At 44.9% G+C, this 21,440-nt stretch overlaps 1 protein-coding gene across 5 annotated transcripts in view; it reads left to right on the top strand.

Annotated features, from left to right (window-relative positions):
* Positions 1-3,694: 3,694 nt before the first annotated feature.
* LOC121877237 (calponin homology domain-containing protein DDB_G0272472-like) overlaps positions 3,695-21,440 on the top strand; it is a 98,885-nt gene continuing 81,139 nt past the window's right edge. For 2 of the 5 annotated variants that reach the window (XM_042382875.1, XM_042382871.1), the window contains exon 1: positions 3,695-4,620. In XM_042382875.1, coding sequence (XP_042238809.1) covers positions 3,784-4,620 — 837 coding nt within the window. In that variant the 5' untranslated portion in view covers positions 3,695-3,783. Of the gene's footprint in view, positions 4,621-9,478; positions 10,070-21,440 lie in introns of those variants that run through there. The other 3 variants (XM_042382873.1, XM_042382872.1, XM_042382878.1) reach the window with 2 other exon arrangements.

The raw sequence follows: 21,440 nt of genomic DNA, 5'->3' as shown, positions 1-21,440 counted from the left end.
GAAGATGTGTATGTGGTGTAGCTGGGCGAGCGTGGGCCTCTCCCCCTGGCACCACAACATTATACTTCGTGGTGGTGCTGGAGGAGAGTGTTTACTTGTTCCAATTGGTCACTTTTACTTGCTTTGTTGTTGTTTTTCACTTGTTTTGTTTGTCATTGTTTTAAAGAAGGCAGTGGTTGTTTGTTAGGTTGGTTGTGATAATTTGCTCGGTTGTAACTGGTGGAGAGACACTGGTCACTCACTCAATGTGGTTTGGGTGATGGTGGTTGTTGGGATGTGTCCAGTTGTTGCTATCGGTCACTGATTATAGTTCATGATAGTGGTGGTTGTGGTTGTCCATGTTGGTGGTTTCCTGTGTAAGATTCAGTCTTCAACTCTAAAGACAGGAAGAGACCATTTATTGTTTAGGATGTGGGCACTCTTTCCCGTCGAGCAGCTGCCGGGGTTGTGTGCTCGACAGAGTAAATGGTGATTTAGAAGAAATAATATTGTCTATATGGACATTAAGATTAGTCATCCTCACACTAAAGTAACCTAACCGGCCCCAGGTAGCGTTAGTTAGGGTGTTTAATCAAGTGAAATAAAATTATATTCAGGTGATCCGTATATTTAATACCTGTAATTATGGTTATCGAAATAACTCAACTTACTTGAAGACAGCTCAGGCTCTCATCTGGCTCAGCCATGTTAATATTGTTATTTTTATCGACTCTGTATCTGTTTTTCTGGCTAAATAAACTGTTTCAGTATCGATACTAAAACAATGTCTTCACTCTCCTGTTATTCCTCATTTTGCTTATCATTCTATCCTTCGTTACAATGTACTGCGGTTAGTGATTCAGACATTAGTTGACCAATCACTCCGAGTACCGTCCTTCTGAGAGATGGCGACCACAGTCCTCCACTATAAACGTTCTCGGGCGCTTTTATCAAACCTCCAAGATTTTGTATCTCTCTGGGGACTCAGTTTATAATTTAATTCATCCATCCCAGTCTCGGCCTTCCCCTCGCCCTTTTACCCTCAATTTTGCCGACTAACCCTGAAGGGGCAGGGATTTCTCTCGGCTGAATAAAATCGTCTGTCGTTAGCCATAACAAAATACTTAAGTGTGGGGCTGCCCTCTAAAGGGTCAATATATATCTGTTATTATCCACTCATCCCTATTTGTTGACCAGTGAAAGGTAATCCATCGATATGATAGTTAGCGTTATTTCTCTTAGCACACACACATCTCAATAGTGTGTGATCTCCACTTCACTGTATTTGTGTTCGTTAATCTTGAGTTGTTTGCTGGTCGCATTGAAATAACCTGAAAACCCTGATTTTGAGAGAGAGAGAGAGAGATTGATTGATTGATTGATTTTGGTGAGTGTGAGACTAGAGGGGGAGAGGGGCAATATACCTTCATCTCACCTCAGTCTTTATCTCATCTTTTCCTCTTTCGGTGAATTCACAGGATACACTTGTTCGCTTTTCATATCAGATTGTAATTGTAATTCTTAATTTATGAGACGAGATGAAGACTTACTGTAAGTGAAGTTATCCCGTGAACCTGTGTCGTCCTGCTCCTGTTATTCCAATCTTAGGGCCTCGTAAGCTCCTCCCCTCGACGGGCTGCCCGGGACCAACAGAGATGGTCACACAGTTATTGTACACGTGTTGCTGCTGCTTCGTGTTTGTAGGTACTGTTATGGGAAGGTAGTACTATAAGTGAACAACTTGTTGACTAATAATGAACAGGACTTCAAGCGTAATACATTTTCTTTAACTAATATTTTAATAAAGAAAGACCGTAACTATATTTAGTACAATACTGTGCAGTCATTTGTAATAGTTTGTTTTGTAATTCTTAATTTGTAGGAATAGAAGGTGGTGTTCCTTTATCTCTGATCAGAAGTCTGGCACTTAAATGGTTCACTAACCAGTTCAAACTTTGTGTTTTCCAGTAATGTGGTACTAAGAGTAGCACAGTGTGTGGTAGCCAGGGAAGACCAATACACAGTGTATTTTAGGAGTGCACCAAAAGCAGAACGATAAAGCTGTAGTAACCAGGCAAGAATAAACACAACTGTTTAGGAACACCAGAGGCACAGGAGGAGATACGTACACAAAGTATCCTTAAGACTCACACTCAGATAAGTATCATGTCAACTTACACTGTTGTTGTACTGAAAAAATCTTTTCCATTACAGTGTTGGAATTCTTTAATCAGAAAAAAGATAAATGAACAGTACCTGTATTATAAGTCTGCAACATGCATGAAGTTGAAAATCTAGACAAGGTTCAAGGTGAAGGGGGTGGGGAGGGTGGTGAAACAATAAAACCCGTGTTATTGTCGGCAGTAGCTGTTGTGTCACCAGGTGGAGTGTAAGATAACATACACGTTAACTTTATATGTGGCCAGTGATGGTAGGAGAGATGGATGGTGTCCATACGTTGACAACACCTGTAGTGTGCGCATTGTTGCCCGCAGTACTAACCTAACGATGGTGCCTTTAAACTGGTTAAATGTGTGTTAAACCCTAGTTATGTGATCACTGTACCCCTCGCCCTACTGCAGCAAGATATAGCCCAGTGTGACACTTGGCTTTACGTTATTGACAAGTGGCCAAACTACAATGAGTAGTGTAGTTATATATCAGGTAATAGTTCTTGCCTAAGTTTCAAGGTCTAGTGCGTGTGTGCCAAGGTTGTGGAGGAGGCCATCAGGCAGCAGGCTGTGTCCGCTTCGTGTCCTCGAAATTGTTGCTGGCTATACCTCACCCTGCTGCCTTGTCTAACTTCTCAAATCCATTTTGTGCATCATGTCGCTTGAGAGAGTTATTCGAGAGACCGTCTTATTGCTACTTTATTAACATTACCAGGTTACAAGTAGTGTTAGTGGACACAGGATCTGTGGTGGCAAGCCTAGTACGGAATGCTGCCGTGCTTGTACCCGGACTAACGCCGAGTAGATATAAAATTTCCTCTGCACTACGAGGTGACCTGTAGTGCGTTGAACTTGAACTCCAGGAATATACTCAGCGGGTCTAAGGGAGGGAGGAACCAGAAACCAGAGGCTGTAGTTAGTAGATGGGGGTCAGGCTGAGTGATGACGAGAGGTCTTAGGTGTACACAGGTAGTGAGTGTTATGTGGACGGGTATGTTAGAGACTCATCTCTTGTGTGTGTTGAAGACTGAAGAAGTGATGATGATGATCCTGGGTATTATTGTGGACCACTCTAGTTAGGAATGTCACCAGGCTGAGGAGAGAGGAAGGGGTGTAGAGTGTGAATTCTTGAGGAATTTTTCCCTTCTCGATATTCAGGTGGCGTTGATAGCTAATTAATGTAGCTGCTTTAACAAAATGACCTTTCATATAGTAAAACTGCTGGCAGGATGGAGAGTCTCTGTGTTGGAGGGAGATACACTGGTGGTGACGCCATAACATACTGCCAGGTGGAGTGTGGTCGTCATGATGCAACTTGTGAGGCTGTTCATGCAGTCAGGCTTGACAGTTGAGGATGTGATGATGGGGCTAGTGTTGGCCTGAGGGTTAGGGTGTGGTGATGTAGTTAGGTTTTCGATGTGTGCGCTACGGGCGTGCGTTTGTGCGAGCAGACGGAGGCCCGGTGATGTTAAAGAGCAGGGCAGGGCAGGGCGCGGGGCATGCTAAGTTTAGTGTGGCGTGGTGGCGGCGGCTTGGCAGTGTGGTGGTGGGGTGCGTGAGAGAAGGATCGTGGTACTCGGCGCTGCTCTCCACCATGAGTGCTATGAGGACGTGAGAACTGCACTCCCCCGTCATGAACAACCGCGGCAACCCTAACCATCCTATCTTTCCAAGTTTGGTGGGGCCCTGGCCCGGCTATGTCCCCAGCACCCACTCCCCTGTCTGTCCTGTCCCGCGGTTCCCCTATAGTGTCTCAGGCACGCGTACACACCAGGGCTACGTCCCCGGTGGTGTAGTACGCGGTCCAGCACCATATGTCGGACATACAAGCTCTCCGCCGCCTTCCCTACACACCCGCAGCGGCATTAGTTACTCGTCCTCTGAAAGGGCCAGACGCATGTCTCCCTCCGTACCCCGTCACCTCCCTCAAGATGGCGTCATTGACGCTGACCCAGTGGTGTTCAACGCTGGGTTCACCTTCAGGATGGGGAATGAAACCCATGTGCACAAGCACGTGGAGGCGCGACCTGCCTACACAGTTCCGGAGGCTCAGTCGTCAAACCTCACCCGCCAGATCGACAAGTTTCTTAAGAAGACAGACCACATGCTGGACCGGTACACAGCCATCGTGGAATCCCGCTCCTCAAGCGGCTTGGCGGGTAGAAGAGGCAAGTCTTTGACCCCAGGGCGAGGGCTGGACGACTCACCTGATCCTTCTCTGTGTCTCTCCCACCGCGCCCAACGTTCCACCTCTGCCGCCTCCATCGCCGTCAAGGCCGAGAAACACTTGGAGTCCTTAAGTCGTATCACTGGCACTAAGAAGACGGCCCCCATTGCCGAACATGAAGAAGACGGCGATCTGGACTCTTCAAGTAGCGAATCCTTCGATGAGTTCGACACGGACAACGACGTTCTGCGCTCCAACGATGTGTTCGACATCTCTGACGATACTTCAGCAGACCTGAGCAAGGTACCCAGCACCTGCCCCACCCCACCCCACCTTCCTCCACCAGGCGAGGACTCCTTACTCCCCCTCCAAGTGGCAGCTTCCCAGACATTATGTACGTCAACACCCCAGTACCTCACCTACACTTCCCTCCCCTCTCTCAGCCTCACCTTGCCTTAACCTGAGTGTGACTCTCCCAGCCTCGGCACACTACCCTTCTCCCTTCAACCACCCCCCAGACTTTTCACCCGTCACCCACAGCTAATTACTGTACGCTCTTCTCGCCTCCCCCCCTCCTCCGTGACACCACCCCTCTGAAACCACCCCCTACAACACCTTCCCCTTCCCCTTGGTACCTCTAACCCCAGGTAAACTCCTCCCTCGTGAAATCTCTACCCCCGTAAAAACTTCACCCCGTAAACATTCTACACCCAGAAAACCCCACCCCGTTATATATCTACCCCGTGATATATCTACCCCCATGATATTTCCGTCTCCTATACAACATGATGTCCACAGGAACATCCCCTCCTATCCTTCCCCAGAGCTTCCATCCCTTTAATCTGTGCTCCCTGACGCCAACATCCGCACCCCAGACATACAAACATCCCCATAATGGTACAGTAGCTAAAACAACTAAGGTGGAGGTCGATATGCTCCGAAATTTTAGGTGTGACTAGTGACAGCCCTCATATACCAAAATTTATCGTCCATTGTCTCATATTGTTTCCCACAAAGTATGCACAGATAGTTGTTTTAGCTACTGTACATTGTCTGTTTACTCCTGCCAGTGTATTTTCTTGGTTGTCTCTTGAGATCTCTACTAATTGGTTTGTTTTAATGTATCGAATGTAAACCCGAGGAAGGAGCGAGACGCACCATAGTGAACTAGCGAAAATAGCACTTAAATATTCGTACAATAGTGTCTTGATCCATGATGCCAACGAAGGAGTCACCCGGGCGTCCAGCAGTCACGTAACCCTGTAAAAACTATGACGTCATCTTGGCATTCACTTTATACCCGTGCTTCTGGTAGACACTCAGGTATAACCAAGGTAGATGCCAGGGAAAACAAAATAGTAAATAATGAAAAACGGAGACGCTATTTAAAACAAAAACTGAACCTTCGTCACCCTCCCCCTCCTCTTGCATCTTGTTATTCATTTCATTGTACTCTGAATTGTTGATAACTATTGTATTTTACTCACTTAACAGACATTAGTTGTTGAAACACAGGTATACATTGTACCATCAACATTGTAATTTGTTGAGCTGCAAGAACAGGATTAATTTTGTGCTCAGTCAATTTCGATGTTTTGATTGTATATGATTTATTTTATAGTTTATTGTGGTATTTTGTAGGCTATCTTGTTGTAGTCCATCTGAATTTTTTGTAGTGTATCTTGTAGTCTTTGTTTTCTCTGGTTTATCTTGTATTTTGTAGTCTCCTTGATTTGTGTAGCCTTGAATCTGTTTGCAATTTATCTTGATTTTTTTTTGCAGTCTATCTTGTTTATGTAGTCCGCATGTGTAGCCTTTTGTGGTGTACTTTATAGCCCATCATGTTTTTTGTAGTTTATTGGGGTTTTGAAGACTCTCTAATGGTTTTTGTGAGCCTATCATGTCTTTTGGGGGAATATATCATGGTTTGGGAGTCTATTAGGGGTTTATTGTAGTCTATCATGGTTTCTGTATCTTGTTATTCGTATGTAGCCTTTAATGATTCTTGCAGCCTATCATGGTTTTGTAGCCTAATTTATTTTTTAACATGATACCGGGACATGTTTTTGTAGTCCCGTGATTGTTTTTCTTTTGTAGCCTGTCAGGTCTTAAGTTTTATTGCCAATCATGATTTATTTAGCATTTTGTTGGTATCCTGGTGTTTTGCCTCTCAGGTTTTTGTCCTCGTATCATGATGTTTATTGTGTATCATGTCTTTTGTATCCTATTATGCTGTGTCTCCGTTTTATCTTTTATCAGTGTCTTTGGTTTCCCTTTATCATCGTCTTCGTTTTCTCTTTTATTACCATCATTTTTTTTTTAATTTACTGCTATTTTTTTTTATTCACGAGACCATCCCTTGGTTACACCTACGCTTGTTTGCGTAATTTGTTAAAGTTTCATTGGTCCGTTTTCGAGCTACCTACAGGTACTAGGTAGTAAGCAGCTACCAAACAGGGAGGTACTACCACTTGGGAAGATAATGGAAGCATAATGTGTTGTCTAATGGTAGACCCTGCTGCCATATGGCATCATGAAAATTGTGACCAAGTCCCAGGTTGTTGAACTGACTTTCTGCCTCATTTACACACAATTGTTTCTCACTTTTGATTTGTTTTTTCATTTTTGTATTTCTTTGTTTCTTTATTATTATTATTATTATTTTATTCTTTTAATTTTTTATTTTTTATTACAAATTTATTTACTGTGGATTATTATTATTTTTATTTTTATTAATATTTTATTATTTTTATTTTTAATTTTGTATTTTCTATTATAAATTTTGTTTACTATTGATTATTATTATTAGTAGTATTACGTTTTCGCCCTCAGGCCGCGATGTGGATGAGTGACCTGTGCCCGGGTGGGCTAATCCACGTAAAAAACAATATACCTGTATACATATATATATATATATATATATATATATATATATATATATATATATATATATATATATATATATATATATATATATATATATATATATATATATATATATATATATATATATATATATATAGAACGTCTAATGTCTTCTTGAATGGGTCACAATGTTCAGCTGTGATCGTCAACATAACATTGATTATGATCCCGAAGGCGGAAATGCCATCTCGTTTTCTTTTAAGTACCATGGTAGCCTTCTTGTCAACAAGACATATTCGGGAAGGCTACGTCACTAAACTCTTTTTTTTTAGTAGAGAAAATAAATCAGCCGTATCTAACCTAACTAACGTTACCTAAACGATTTTAAGTTATTTTTACAGTTAAATTTGGTTGATTTAGTTTGTTTTGGTTGGTCCGTGTTGTGTATTGTCAGAAATGGTTTAATATCGTTGTTTCTCTGGCCTGGCTTTGTTGGCATGACTTGGTCTGGAGATTTAAAGCATTAGTTTTCTTAAGGTCAAGCTCGTTTTCTCCCTCCTCCTCCACCGGATGTGCATTCTGTGCATTAAAACAAACTTTTCAGTAGAGATCTCATCAAATTTTAACCAGAAATTAAATAGTGGAGCCAAACTGAATATTTACTCCCGTGGCACCCCACGTAAATGAAACCCCCAAACACGTCTATAACCATGATACCTCTACTCCCCAGCAACACCCCTACACCCATGACACCTCTACTCCCCAGCAACACCCCTACACCCATGACACCTCTACTCCCCAGCAACACCCCTACACCCATGATACCTCTACTCCCCAGCAACACCCCTACACCCATGATACCTCTACTCCCAGCAACACCCTACACCCATGATACCTCTACTCCCCAGCAACACCCCTACACCCATGATACCTCTACTCCCCAGCAACACCCCTACACCCATGACACCTCTACTCCCCAGCAACACCCCTACACCCATGATACCTCTACTCCCCAGCAACACCCCTACACCCATGATACCGCTACCCCTCAGTAACACCCCCACACCCATGACACCTCCCCCGTACGACACCCCTATACCCATGACACCTCTACCCTCCAGTGTAGCGTACAAGTGTCACATGAAGACCACTTGCCCGTGTGTTTACATTGATGGTCCTACGTGAGTGAGGGGGCAGCATGGCCGCCCACGATCTAAACACACGGGGACTTATTGCCTAGTCTTAGTTTATTCATTCCACTACGCTTATATTTTATTGGTTTTAAAGCTTCTTCTCTGTTTTATGAAGATTATTATGTTAGTGCCAGTACGAGGAGCAGCGGACAGGTGAGGAGCGAGGAGTTACTGCAGCAGGTGAGGACGTGACCCCGCTCTGCCTCCCCCTTGTTCCCTCCTCCAGTGGCGCATGGTTCACTTCCAACACATTTCCCGCAGAGATTATTCACCTGTTTCCATCGTTCACCTTCACTCTTTATATTTTCATTTAGGAGTTAATTAAAAAAAAATCGTGAAGTACAACGTGTGTGTAGTATTACCTTTCTGGGACGCCAGTGAATGATGGTCCCTGGGCACTGACGCTGACACATTGGCACAGCAGGGCACCTCGACCACACTCCGCCCCGTTGGTCTGCCTCACCTCATCTTAATCTCAAACTCCCTCTATTATACCTCAATATTCATGTAAACCTTGATGTATTTTGAGTGAGGTCACTCTGTTTTATATATACACATTTACTCAGCACGTATTGGGTTGTTTGTCATGGTCACCTTTATGGCGGCACATCATTTGTTAGTTGCCAACATTTTTTAGAACGCCGAACAAATAATGTATCAGTTTAATTTGATAATTTTCTGTGACTGTAGGGTGGTAGCCTGAGCCAGACGAATAAGTATATGTTATAGTATGGTGAGGCGGAAGGAAAAGTGGACAATACGTGGTGCTGTTGCGACAAAAGGTGGGAAGCATGTGGGCGAGAGTGCCAATGGCAGGGTTAAAGTATGTGGCGTCGTTGGTGAAGGTGGGTGTCGTGGAGCTGTGTTGGTCAGTAGTCACCCACTGACGACACCAGCAGTGGCTCACCCGCCAAGGGGGTACCAACCTTACTCGCCGCCCCCCACACGCCCGAACACACCCATCACGCCCTCCTCTATTTGGGCCGAGTCCACCAGGCTGCAGGTGATGGTGGGGCTTCATAACTACGTGAGCTGTCAGTAGTGAGCGTTACCATGGAGGAGGCGTTAGCTTGTGATACTTGGTAATCCCCGAGCTTCAGTGTCCTCACTGTCCGCCAGAACATCTTACTGGCCTGTAATCTATTTCTGCAAGACTGTCCCTGCCTGCCTGTGGTTCATAATCTGCCAGGAAGTAATCGGATGGCGAAGAAGTTCATAAAGTCGTGTGAAGTAAGACAGTGAAGTTAAATGCTCTCGTCAGATGACTTGTTTTAACGCTACGGTGATGGTCCAACTCCTTCAGCGTCTGCATGGTGGACAAAGCTTCTATACGAGTCCAGTATTACCAGAGACAGTTTGTGCTCCCTTGTTGAACACATCTACCAGACACAGTAGCCGCCGATAGTAAACCCTTGCTGGTGATAGAGGGACTGTGTGTGTAACATCGTGACACTGATCTATAATGAAACTATGATTTAACAAGAGTAGTGAAGGAAGGAGACAAGTGGAAGGTGTTCCCTTTGTACCTCACCGCTGGTGTAGACCGAGTAAGGCAGCTCTGCGGCGCGCGCCGTGATGACTTCACTCCTTCAGGTAAACCGTGAAGATTGTGTACCAAGACTCGATGACCAGCTTGACTCACCGTCACCATGAGCAGAATATGGAGAGCGTCTGGCCTTCACACGATACCGGAAGTGAATAAACTTAAGACTTGAGTGATGTCCTTGTTGTAAGAGTAACCTGAGTGACCCCTGACACCTGTTGCTCCCAGCACCAGCTGACCAGCACCTGCACTGTTGACACCTGTTCCTCGCACTGCTTACTCTCCTCAGGTTATGTTCTAACACATGTTTACACTCCGTTAACTGTTGAATCATTGTGGTAGTAACTGAATAGTGTTTGTAGAAAGTAGTGTGGGGGCGCTGCTCCCTAGGCTGGTGAGTCTTGTTGGGGAGAACGGTATAGGAGAAGCCACGTTAATGTCCCAGCCGCTGTGTCCCCTCCGTCCAGATATAGTTGTCCAGTGTTGCAAAGACGAGCAAGTCCATCTTGTTCGGTATATATCCAACTGACAAATAATTTCTTTATTACAGTATCATTGCTCACTTACAGTACATCCCTCTCTCCGCATGAAAGGTAAAGGATCGTTGTTGTCGCACTGTGTTCATACATGTTTATGTGCATGTGTCTCCACCAAACAACTCCAAAACGGGTGGACCAAATTTGTTCAAACTTAACAGATGGCCAGAGTGTTAGCCCGGGAAGAGGTGATAAAGCTTCGGAAAAATTAGGTGTGAGATGAAGGACGGGGTCGAATGTTTATGCTTAGGTAAACAACTTTCTAGACCAGTTACCTGTTTCTTGTTAACCGACTTCCATTATCTCTCACCGATATAACATCGTCCCACTTTGGCTTAGTCCAGTTGGAGACCAAATACCCGGGACACTTGAGGGTCGTGTAGGTAAGGGCGTTTTGAATTATAATATGAACGTATCTAATTTGTATTTTTGTGTGATTATTATTATTATTAGTTATTGAAGGTGCACAGGGACTTTTCGATCACCTTCCTCCCCCTCCGTCTCCTAGTACCCAGCGACCCACTCTGGTTAATTAATGGTGATGTAGTCTTCAGGCCTTGTTAATATCCTCTCACCTGTACTTCTAGGTCAGGTAAATCTCTCTGAATGTTATATGTATCTCTTGGTTTAATAAAACTCTAATGATCATCACCACTCCCGGGTTTATCATAGAATTGTAAATCACTTTTTTTGGGCGGATTTGTCAGTCCATTGTGAGTCTCCTTTCTGGGTTTATTATTGTCTCGTGAGTCATAATTCTGGGTTTATCTTGTGAGTCACTGCTCTTGGTTTGTGAGTCATACTTGGGGTTTATTAATTTGTCGTGAGTCACTGATTTTATATATGTATCTTGTGAGTCACCGTGTTCATTACTATCTTGTGAGTCACACCTTAATGCTTTATTTGTTCATTAGAAGAGAAACTGCTTTTATTCGCTCACTAGTAGACAAGAACAGGCAGCATGGTGAGGTAGAGGTGTTGAACAGGCAGCATGGTGAGGTAGAGGTGTTGAACATGCAGCATGGTGAGGTAGAGGTGTTGAACAGGCAGCATGGTGAGGTAGAGGTGTTGAACAGGCAGCATGGTGAGGTAGAGGTGTTGAACAGGCAGTATGGTGAGGTAGAGGTGTTGAACAGGCAGCATGGTGAGGCTGATATCTTGACACTCACTGACTTGGCTGCTCAATACGACAAGAAAAAGCAACAAATAACTGATAATAAAAAAATTAAGTATTTACATTATATCCAAAACGTTTACATATCAGCACCTACGGCGGCACACGGGCACTTTCTTCCAAACATGTTGCCCGTTTTGCTGGCCCTCGCAAACAGGAGGATATCTGCTGTTGCGAGAAATGGACAACGGTGTGTCTGGGATCTTTGCTGGCCGGATTAGTGCTCAAATGAGCTTCATATAATTTCAAGTAAAATTTTAAATAAACCATGAAACGATGATTATTTAAAATATAACACATAAAAGGTGACAAATTTATATTTATTCGTCAAGGGACATAGGATTATTGTTGGTGTGTTGCAAGGGACGGAGGGTTATTGTTGGTGTGTTGCAAGGGACGGAGGGTTATTGTTGATGCGTTGCAAGGGACGGAGGGTTATTGTTGATGTGTTGCATGGGACGGAGGGTTATTGTTGGTGTGTTGCAAGGGACGGAGGGTTATTGTTGGTGTGTTGCAAGGGACGGAGGGTTATTGTTGGTGTGTTGCAAGGGACGGAGGGTTATTGTTGGTGTGTTGCAAGGGACATAGGATTATTGTTGATGTGTTGCAAGGGACGGAGGGTTATTGTTGGTGTGTTGCAAGGGACGGAGGATTATTTTTGATGTGTTGCAAGGGACGGAGAGTTAGTGTGTGTGTGTGTGTGTGTGTGTGTGTGTGTGTGTGTGTGTGTGTTCCCACTGTTTAATTCAATGTACTGTACATGCAATTATTCATTCCTTTAATAGGTCTTTCTTCTCGGTGAGGTATACTATCACGTTGGTTGTGTATGTTCGTCCGTCTGATCACTTGCTGGGTGTATAACTTGACATTACTGCAAGGTGATCGAGGACCCACTGTGTTCCTTCGAGATAATTAACACAATAGCTCTTGACCTTATTATATGTAAATACTCTAAATGCTCAGAGTAAATAATGGAAGTGGAGGCTATTTCCAAATGTCGGTGTAACAAGGTATAACTAAATTGATTACCACAGGTGTACAAGGACTTAGGAATCACCTTTTGTTGTCTGGGATAATTAACCTGATTTCAGTTTTTGCTTCTACAGTAAATCATGCATACCGTCCCAGTCACAAGTCATTCATTAGTCAAGCGTTAAGGTTAAAGACAGCCGGGCCCCCCCTCCTCCCCCACCCCCCCATTTTTTTTGACCCCGCCCATAACTCATTTCATGGTGGAGATTTACCGACACCGGAAGTAATGTATCAGTCCGTGAAGGTCCTCCTGCCAGCGTTATACATACGTCACAGTAGGTGGTCTTACGAAACAGAAATTAATAGAAATACTTTTGTGTTTTGTCTGATTCTTTATTGCACCGGGTTGTTTTTTAATATCCGGTTGTGTTAATATATGTGGTGGACTTTTTTTTATAGTAATATGTCGTTGTTACATGACGGTGGTGACACAGCTGGTGATATGTTACATGATAGCTGGTGGTGAAGAAGTAAGGTAGGAGTTTATAGTAGTAGAGTGAGGAAAATAGGTAGCGTGACCCAAGAGTGTGAAGATAATATTATATAATAACACAGGGTCAGTACAAATGTAGTGTATAAAACGCAAATACGAGTTACAGCTTTATTTTACTAGTTCAACAGGGGGGGGGGGATTAATGGGGGTTCGTATACAATATATATTAGAATGTTATATTCCTATTACCTAACAAGTAAAACGGGCACTTACACTATGTCGATCATTGGGGAGGTTCAGGGTCACCGCACTACTACACAGCCTGCACTACACGTTGAGTGGATGGACCGGGCTGAGACCTCGTTATGCTTAGTGACGGACATTCGATGAGACGACGAGCGGGACTGGGGACGTGTGTTGCTGGCCCTTCACGGTTATAAGAATAATCCTGCTGGGAGGAGCTGTAGGCCCCTTATATTGGAGATCTCCAGCCGGCAGATGACCTCTCTTAATTAACACTAAACTGGGTGTCTAGACCGACTGTTAGGTCAGGTAACAGAAGTGCTGGCTGGATAGCTGTTCCTTGAATTAACAAGGTCCTGACGCCGGTTAAGCTAATCGCGTGGCGATGATAATTCTGGTTCCCTTTGTGACCTTGACTTCCTTTGGGTCAGGTCTTTATCTCACCTCAGTCACTGTAGGGTGAGTCAATTTCCGTGGGTGAACACGTGCTCCCCTGGTTACTGCTAAGTCTATGTTATACTACTGGTCTGGATGCTTTGGCCTGATAGATAAACATTATAGTGCGTTACATGACACAGCTGGTGGTGCGTTACATGACACAGCTGGTGGTGCGTTACATGACACAGCTGTTGGTGCGTTACATGACACAGCTGGTGGTGCGTTACATGACACAGCTGGTGGTGCGTTACATGACACAGCTGTTGGTGCATTACATGACAGCTGGTGGTGCGTTACATGACACAGCTGGTGGTGCGTTACATGACACAGCTGGTGGTGCGTTACATGACACAACTGGTGATAGTGACACACCAGAGACATGCCAGCCCTTAGACGTGTTAGTTCGTTTGTCATCTTTTGTTTATCTCTCTCAGGTTATGCTTCTCGGTTTATCAGTGTGTTGCTCTGGCCGCCCTCCCTCCCTCCCTCCATCCCCGTGGTGCAGGTCGTGTGTGGAGTGGAGGGGGAGGACCCGTGTAATTTTACCATGACGTCACAGGGGACCATAGGTAGGGAAAGATCTTGCCAGTTATTGCGGGAGATGCTCGCCTACCTCTAGTGTTTCCTTACGCCGGGGTAAATTTCCCTCGTACGTGTCTTACATCAAGATAATTTTCTCCAATCTCCGTTTCACGATTCAACTTCCTTCGTGTTTTCTCTTAAATAAAAGGCACAGGGAGATATTAGACAAATACCGTCAAATCTGTTTACCGGGGCCTTCGTCTCTTGGCAAACTGAACATATTTTAAACAGGATGATTTAAACTGACGGTTAAGATATTCCGTGGCAGGGAGTTCCACATAGTGCCGGTTCAAGGTATAGATGCGAGTGATTAAGTTCCCTTCCCTATACTTTATGAAGGATAATTTTCTATGGCGTAAATACTCCCTATATGTACAGTCTCGTTCAAGATTCTTCGAACACTCCTGGAGACAGCTGGCAACTCAAGGCCGTTTGTTTACTATAGTACGTAGTAAAAATTACGAATAAATGTAAAAGTGGTCGGTGATTGGTTACTTAGTCCCCGTTGCTTAATTTAATAGTAGGGCTTTGCTGTTTCGTATTATATTATACTACGTACAATACTATAGCAAACAAACGGCCTTGAGTTGCCAGCTGTCTCCAGCAGTGTTCGAAGAATCTTGAACGAGACTGTACCTGCCTGGGTACTGTCAATACATTAACCTATTGTAGTTGGGTCGTTTCCTAACTTTTACTCTAGTGTGGGTAACTTCTTAATACATGTAGCTTCTGCCAGCCTGGGTACACACGTGTCTCTGTCCGCCACCATACACACGACCCATTCCCCAGGTGTCTCTTGCTGTGTTGTACAGTAATGCATCTCTAAGACACTGGGCACTGACAAGGCATTTACCTCACGAAGATATAGGGGAGGAGGGGGGGTTCCTGGTGACGTCTATATCAACCTTCTACTCGAGCCATCACAACCCGGTAGACAACATTACCGCTAGGCAGACCAACACGGTAGTTGTGCCAAGTATTTTACGGCGGGAATTTGTTTGGATTAGTGAGATGTAGGGGGAGGGGAGGTGTGTAACGTGATGGGCTCTTGGCTAGTGAGGCAGGTTAGGGCGGTGTGGGTGTACTATATCTTGTTTGGTGTGGAGATAAGACGGTTTGAGGCAGTGTTGGGAGGGTGTAGACTATTATGATGGGGTTGTAGGGTGTATAAATTCAGGTAATACACCCTGCTGGCTGGCTCACCTCTCAACCCTCACAGAATAATGCCTCTACTGGCTCCCTCTTGCTACCATCCAACACCATACCTTCACCTCTAATTTCCTGTCGAGTTTTGAGTCTTCGGTTAGAGAGTGTCATTGGTCCTCCAATATCGGTAGCGGAAACGTGTGTGTGTGTGTGTGTGTGTGTGTGTGTGTGTGTGTGTGTGTGTGTGTGTGTGTGGAGCACAGAATCTTGGCACCACACGAGGTGGACCACAAGCACTCGTCGCTAAACTTAATATTGGTGTGTCTTCCTCACCCACCCACCAGCACCGCTACCTGGTGTAAAGTTGCCTCGAGTCTTGTGTTGATCTGAACCTTACTGTAGTTGTTATTAATGTTTACGTCTCCGCTGTGTGCTTAAGGTAGCATGTACTCTACTGTACATTTACACCTTCTAGTTTGTTTGCTGGATTCAGCCAAAAATTTACAGCGTAGAACAATGTCTTGTTTAAGTGTATTCTGGGATTACGTGATTAGGTTTTCAAGCCGTGTGGTTGATTTTTGCGCGCGCGCGTTTATATGTGTGTGTGTGTGTGTGTGTGTGTGTGTGTGTGTGTGTGTGTGTGTGTGTGTGTGTTTCATTCACTCACCTCTTGCGTGTGAAGTTGTTGTAGTATTATACCATAGCGTTAGTTTACTCGTACACCAGTAAGTAAAGCCTGATTTAAGTCTGCTACTTCCCTGATGTTGTAGTGTGTGTGTGTGATTCACTACTGGTTTGTTTCTGTGCATAAATGTTTTTTCATGTAAATCCGTATAGATCTACATCACTCCAAAACAACGTATACAGTAATCGTAATCACGGGAATCACCTTGTTCACAAAGTATACTGAAAATTCGGTTACCGTCTTAAAAGATAAATTACTCCGTAGTTTTCCATCTCTGTGTGACGATGATCCAGTGATGACTGTGAGGGAGGGTGAGTGATGAGTGCCGCGTGTAGGCTGAATGGGCTACCGTACTTCCGGCAGACAGAGCGGATGTGTGGGGCGAGGGTAGATGGGTGTGTGGGTGTATGGGGCTGGGGTGGGTTCGGGTGTATGGGGCGGGGTGAGTGTGAGGTGTGGGTGAGTGTGTGAGGCGGGGTGGGTGTATGGGCGGGGTGGGTGTGTGTGGGGTGTGGGTGGGTGTGTGAGGCGGGGTGGGTGGTGTGTGAGGCGGGGGTGGGGTGTGTGAGGCGGGGGTGGGGTGTGAGGCGGAGATGGGTGTATGGGGCGGGGTGAGTGTGTGGGGTGTGGGTAGGTGTGTGAGACGGGGGTGGGTGTAGACGGGAGAGTGGGGCGTGGCCCAAGGTTTGTATACGGAAGTGAAGGGTTGTTAGCGCACCAGGGCGGTGACGCCGTCCCGCTGGCCGCCCCAGGTCCCCGGTGTGCCCTGGCCAACATCCAGGTACGGGTGATGGGTGGCTGGGCGGTGGGGCGGTGATTGACTGGGCAGCTCGGGCAGTACATGGAGGTGAGCTGCACACTTACCGTTTGGCAGTGAGGATAAACGGTGCACGGTGGTATAATTATGAGTTGAACTAGTGTTGGTACTCTTGCTGCTCCTGTGTTCTACACACACACACGTGTAGTGTTAGCACAGTGGGTGAATTAGTGTGGCGGTTTCGTCAACATTATTCCTGGTGGGCAACTTGCCTATCTGCGTGCAGTGTTGTGTAATAAACGCGTGGATCTTCCCGTGTTTGCCAGCAGCAGCAGCTTGTCACGCCTCTTTATGACCAACAAAGTTAAGGTCCTGGTGAGCTAGTGAAGCAGTGGTGACAGGAACACAAAATAAGGTGTGTCGTGGTGCCGTCGGTAGCCTTAAACGCTCTGGTGCTATTTGTGTTGTCGGCCTCCAGATAGTATTATATATTGCTAAGCTCTTTGTTCCAATTTGTAGTCATCACTTAACAATTTTATTGTTACCTAACGCGCATTGATTAATTAACGGAGGCTGTAGCACTGTGTAGCATCCAGCAGTCACATCCCGGGGTCATGGGTCCTCAGCATAATATTTCCTCAACAATAATAACCAAAACATCCGCGCCAGTAATAACTTTTGAATGACCTTGATATATTTCATTAAAAGTCTGTGTAGGAGAAGGTGTGTTTGAGTCCACCTGGAGCTGGAGGAGAACAACAGTTCAATACAGATTAATCCCTGGCTGCTATCATCTCTGTGTGGTGCTGATGAACCGTGTCTGGGTTGTTTACCTTCACCTATAGGAAATCTTTTGTTTATAAGTTGATGTTTACACCGAGTGAGGTGAGAGAGAGAGAGGACTGGCAGCGTGTGTTGTACCGGAGAGTCAGAGTTCAACACTTGGCACCAACACCAATTTTATAATAGTATTCAAGGGTCTTCTTGTGTCAGAGTATATGGTGGCGGGGGCTGAGGGGGACGTCCATTTAGAATCATTCTTGATTCTATTCAGCGTCATCGTCGTCATTCACACTCCATTAATTCAAGTGAAACGACATTTGGTTATTTTTAGGGTATTTATATCATTTAATGGACTGAAAAGATTTAGAAGGCCCCTTGTCCCGCCTTTCTAAATTTTCTTCCCTTCCCCATACTAACATGTAAAGTCATCTTACCACAGATAGTCATTAACGTCCACACATGGAAACATCAACAGTTTAGCCGCCATATTGACTGTAGTACACATATAAATACTTTTACCAAGAGATGAATACACACACAAGTATATAGCGTCATCTACCCTAACAGAGAAGAAGACAGACGGGCCATCACATGGTTCTCTAATAAACTACGTTAGTATGGGAAGTAAAGTTTGTTATATGTGTCCTGCACAGATGTTCACTATAGATCGACGTACATAATTAAGTTTACTAATATGGGTCATGTCGGAGTTTCACCCCAAATTTCACTGACCATTATTATCAGTGGACTTAAATGTACTGTACTGTACACACTGTGAGCTGAGCGTAAATAATAGCAGACGGTGGTGGGTTAGTGGCAGACACCCCTGATGGTGCGGTTCTGGCCGGCAGACTCCTCTCTTTATAGTGTTTAATAGTTTCTCATCTTACTTGGTTTAACCTTTTCAAAATTGAGTTTCTGACTCGAGGGTTGAGCCTATAGGTCGTATTATAGTAGGGTAAAAGTGACGATGTCCTGTACACTGTCGACTGATCTTGGACCAATTTAGGTTTACCAGGAACATAAACGTGCTGAAGGTCTCCGGGGTCTTCACACGACGGAGAGGTCAGGGTGATTGGTTATCTTGACAGTCCAGCTCAGTGAAGGTCATGTGTAGTGATGCAGACGGTGCAGATAAAAGGACACAGACGTCATTCAGTTGCTTGCGACTCTCAGAGACTTGACACCGTCATCTGTGACTGAATGGCCTGGTGGTGTAAGATCTCTTGAGCTCCATTCAACAGGTCATGAACACATTTACATCAAGCAACATATACAAGGTGTGACTCAGCCTGGGTGTTGCATAACTTCACCAGGGAGTTTCTACCTTGTATTATGTCTTGCCTTAAACTGTATTAAAATAATCTCAATTCTCATGGTACTGAGTGACCGTTTAGTTACCCTTTTACAGCAGATTGTTCAAAATGTTTTCAAGATACAAAGAAACTTTCAACTTGATGGTAGACTCTGCACTGGTGTTTGCATGCTTTCTTATGATAAGATATTGTTTGTTATGAACAGAAGGTTGCCAAGTGTACACTGTACATACTTCTGACTGCTGTTTCATAAGATTTTGCTTAAATGTTAAATCGTAATGCCTTTTGAGGAAGCTGAGGACAGGGCTGAGGTGGAGGGCAGTACAGTGCACAGTTTAACATTTATACCTCACACTTCAGTTTTTCCTGGGCGACGGTCATTTCTCACTAGCAGGAGGGAGGAGACCTCTTTCTTCACTTTCCAGCTGTGTTTGCATCTCAGGTGTGCCATTCCTCGATGAGCTCACCCCCCCCCACCAGGCACACATAACTCACTCCTGCTTCTTCCTCCTCATGCTTCTAAAATCGTGGCCTAGTCCCCTCTCATGTACAATGATAGCAGGTGTTGACGTACATGTGGGCAGATTGTAAGTGGTTAAGTGGTTTTTGTAAAACAGTGGGTGGTGTACATGTGTGTGGTTCTGTTTACACTTTCATTAGTGAATACAAAGAAGTATAGGCACAATGAGACCTTGAGTTTACGTGGGAGGGGACGGAAGGGTAGGGGATTAATATTGGCGTAGCAGATAATTGAGTTTAGAGAGGAAGTAAAGACAACGTGTGGGATGTGTTGCTTGTTGATGCTGCCCGCCCGCCCCACACTTTATATAACTTGTCGCACAGAAATAGTTGAGATGCGTCACACAGGGAAGAAGTCGCCTGTTTTGGGTGAGTGGATTATTTCGGTGAGGGGTTGGGGCTTTCCCCTCAGTGTCACACAGCATGGAGGTGTTGTCTTCCTAGTGAAGGAGAGAGCGGGTGTGCTGGTGGGGGAGTCGTGGCCCGCTGTCACCCACACCATAAAGCACCGTATCCCCTGCATCCCCCACACACACACACACACCCTCATGTACTCATTTACCTTACGCACACTACGTTCTTGACGGACTCCACAAGTCTCGATAATACTTATAAATCACCTCAAACAAAGTTACTCTCGTACTGGCCAGTCCCAAGAGGCCCTGACACACCTGGTTAGTGTGTCAGGGGCTCTTAGGACACTGTAGCAGCTCTCCTTGGGCAGCTCAGGACACGACACCCATAAATTATATTACAATTGCTGTTCTTGAATACAACAAGTGTTACAGAACACCGTAAATCACCATGACTCTCGGGCTTCCACTTGAATGAAATTGTTTGGTTTTGGTTTACGTTTTATGGGGTTAAATGAGGACGGAGGTGAGCGGGTACGGGTGTGGGTCATCAGGGAAGTTGCTTGAGCCCGTCAGCCATACCTAAGCTGAGGCATAATAACGTCGCCAGTACACTTAACACTCCTGTTGGAGCCTGTTGCACACCCAAATGAGATATTAATTACAGCTCAGTCTATAGGCAGAAGAGCTGTACAGACTCATCCCAGCAGTTGGGAGTCTCATTATAGCAGTGGTTGGGTCACAATAAGAGTAACAGCATTGAGGTAAAATAGCAATAGTACTGTATTGTGGTGGTGGTAGGATTAAAGTTTTGGTGGTCACCATTAAGAAGATGACGACCCTGTAGACACAACACAATGAAGAATATAAGTAGATAACTTAATTGTAAGGCAAGGAGTAATTGTTCTGACCTTTACTCTAGATACTAAGAAGCTTGCGAATAAAACAAGGCCGGGAATCGAACCCGCGACCACAGGCTCGTGGTACGAAGCTCTACAAACACTATACATTAGGTCATTGAGAAAGAATGTCCAGTTTATAAATGGTTTTATATGTAATCTGGACATTCTTTTTCAGTAACCTTATGCATTATGACCGTGTTGAAGACGCCGCCGGGCGGGGGTAGGTACAGTCCACCTTGAACGACTGACTGCTTTGTTGTTATCTTGTGAACGACCTCCAGGGTGCTCCAGACATTTGACTTCGGTGGGAGTGTTGTCTCTCAAAGTTCCCTACACTCTACTGTTAAGCCGCGAGCGACGTATTTTAGTCAAACTTTAATTTGATTTGTCTGAATTAGAATAATAGTCTGATGTGTGTGAGATGAACGTCCATAGATACAAGTGTTACTGTGTGAAAGTGACATTAAGTGAGTCACGTGTAGAAGGCGGAGGGATGGTGAGAGTGAGGAGTCTCCCCGTAATGAGGCGAGGGAGGGGGGGAAGGCGGTGCTCATTCTTTGATTTCTCAGTTGATGGTTTTATTAGTATCCAAGGCCATGGTGTGTGTGGAGGGGCAGGACGCC

This window comes from Homarus americanus, unplaced genomic scaffold (assembly GCF_018991925.1).
Source record: "Homarus americanus isolate GMGI-L3 unplaced genomic scaffold, GMGI_Hamer_2.0 scaffold367, whole genome shotgun sequence".
Lineage (NCBI taxonomy): Eukaryota > Metazoa > Arthropoda > Malacostraca > Decapoda > Nephropidae > Homarus > Homarus americanus.
This window is presented reverse-complemented; position numbering and strand designations above follow the sequence as displayed.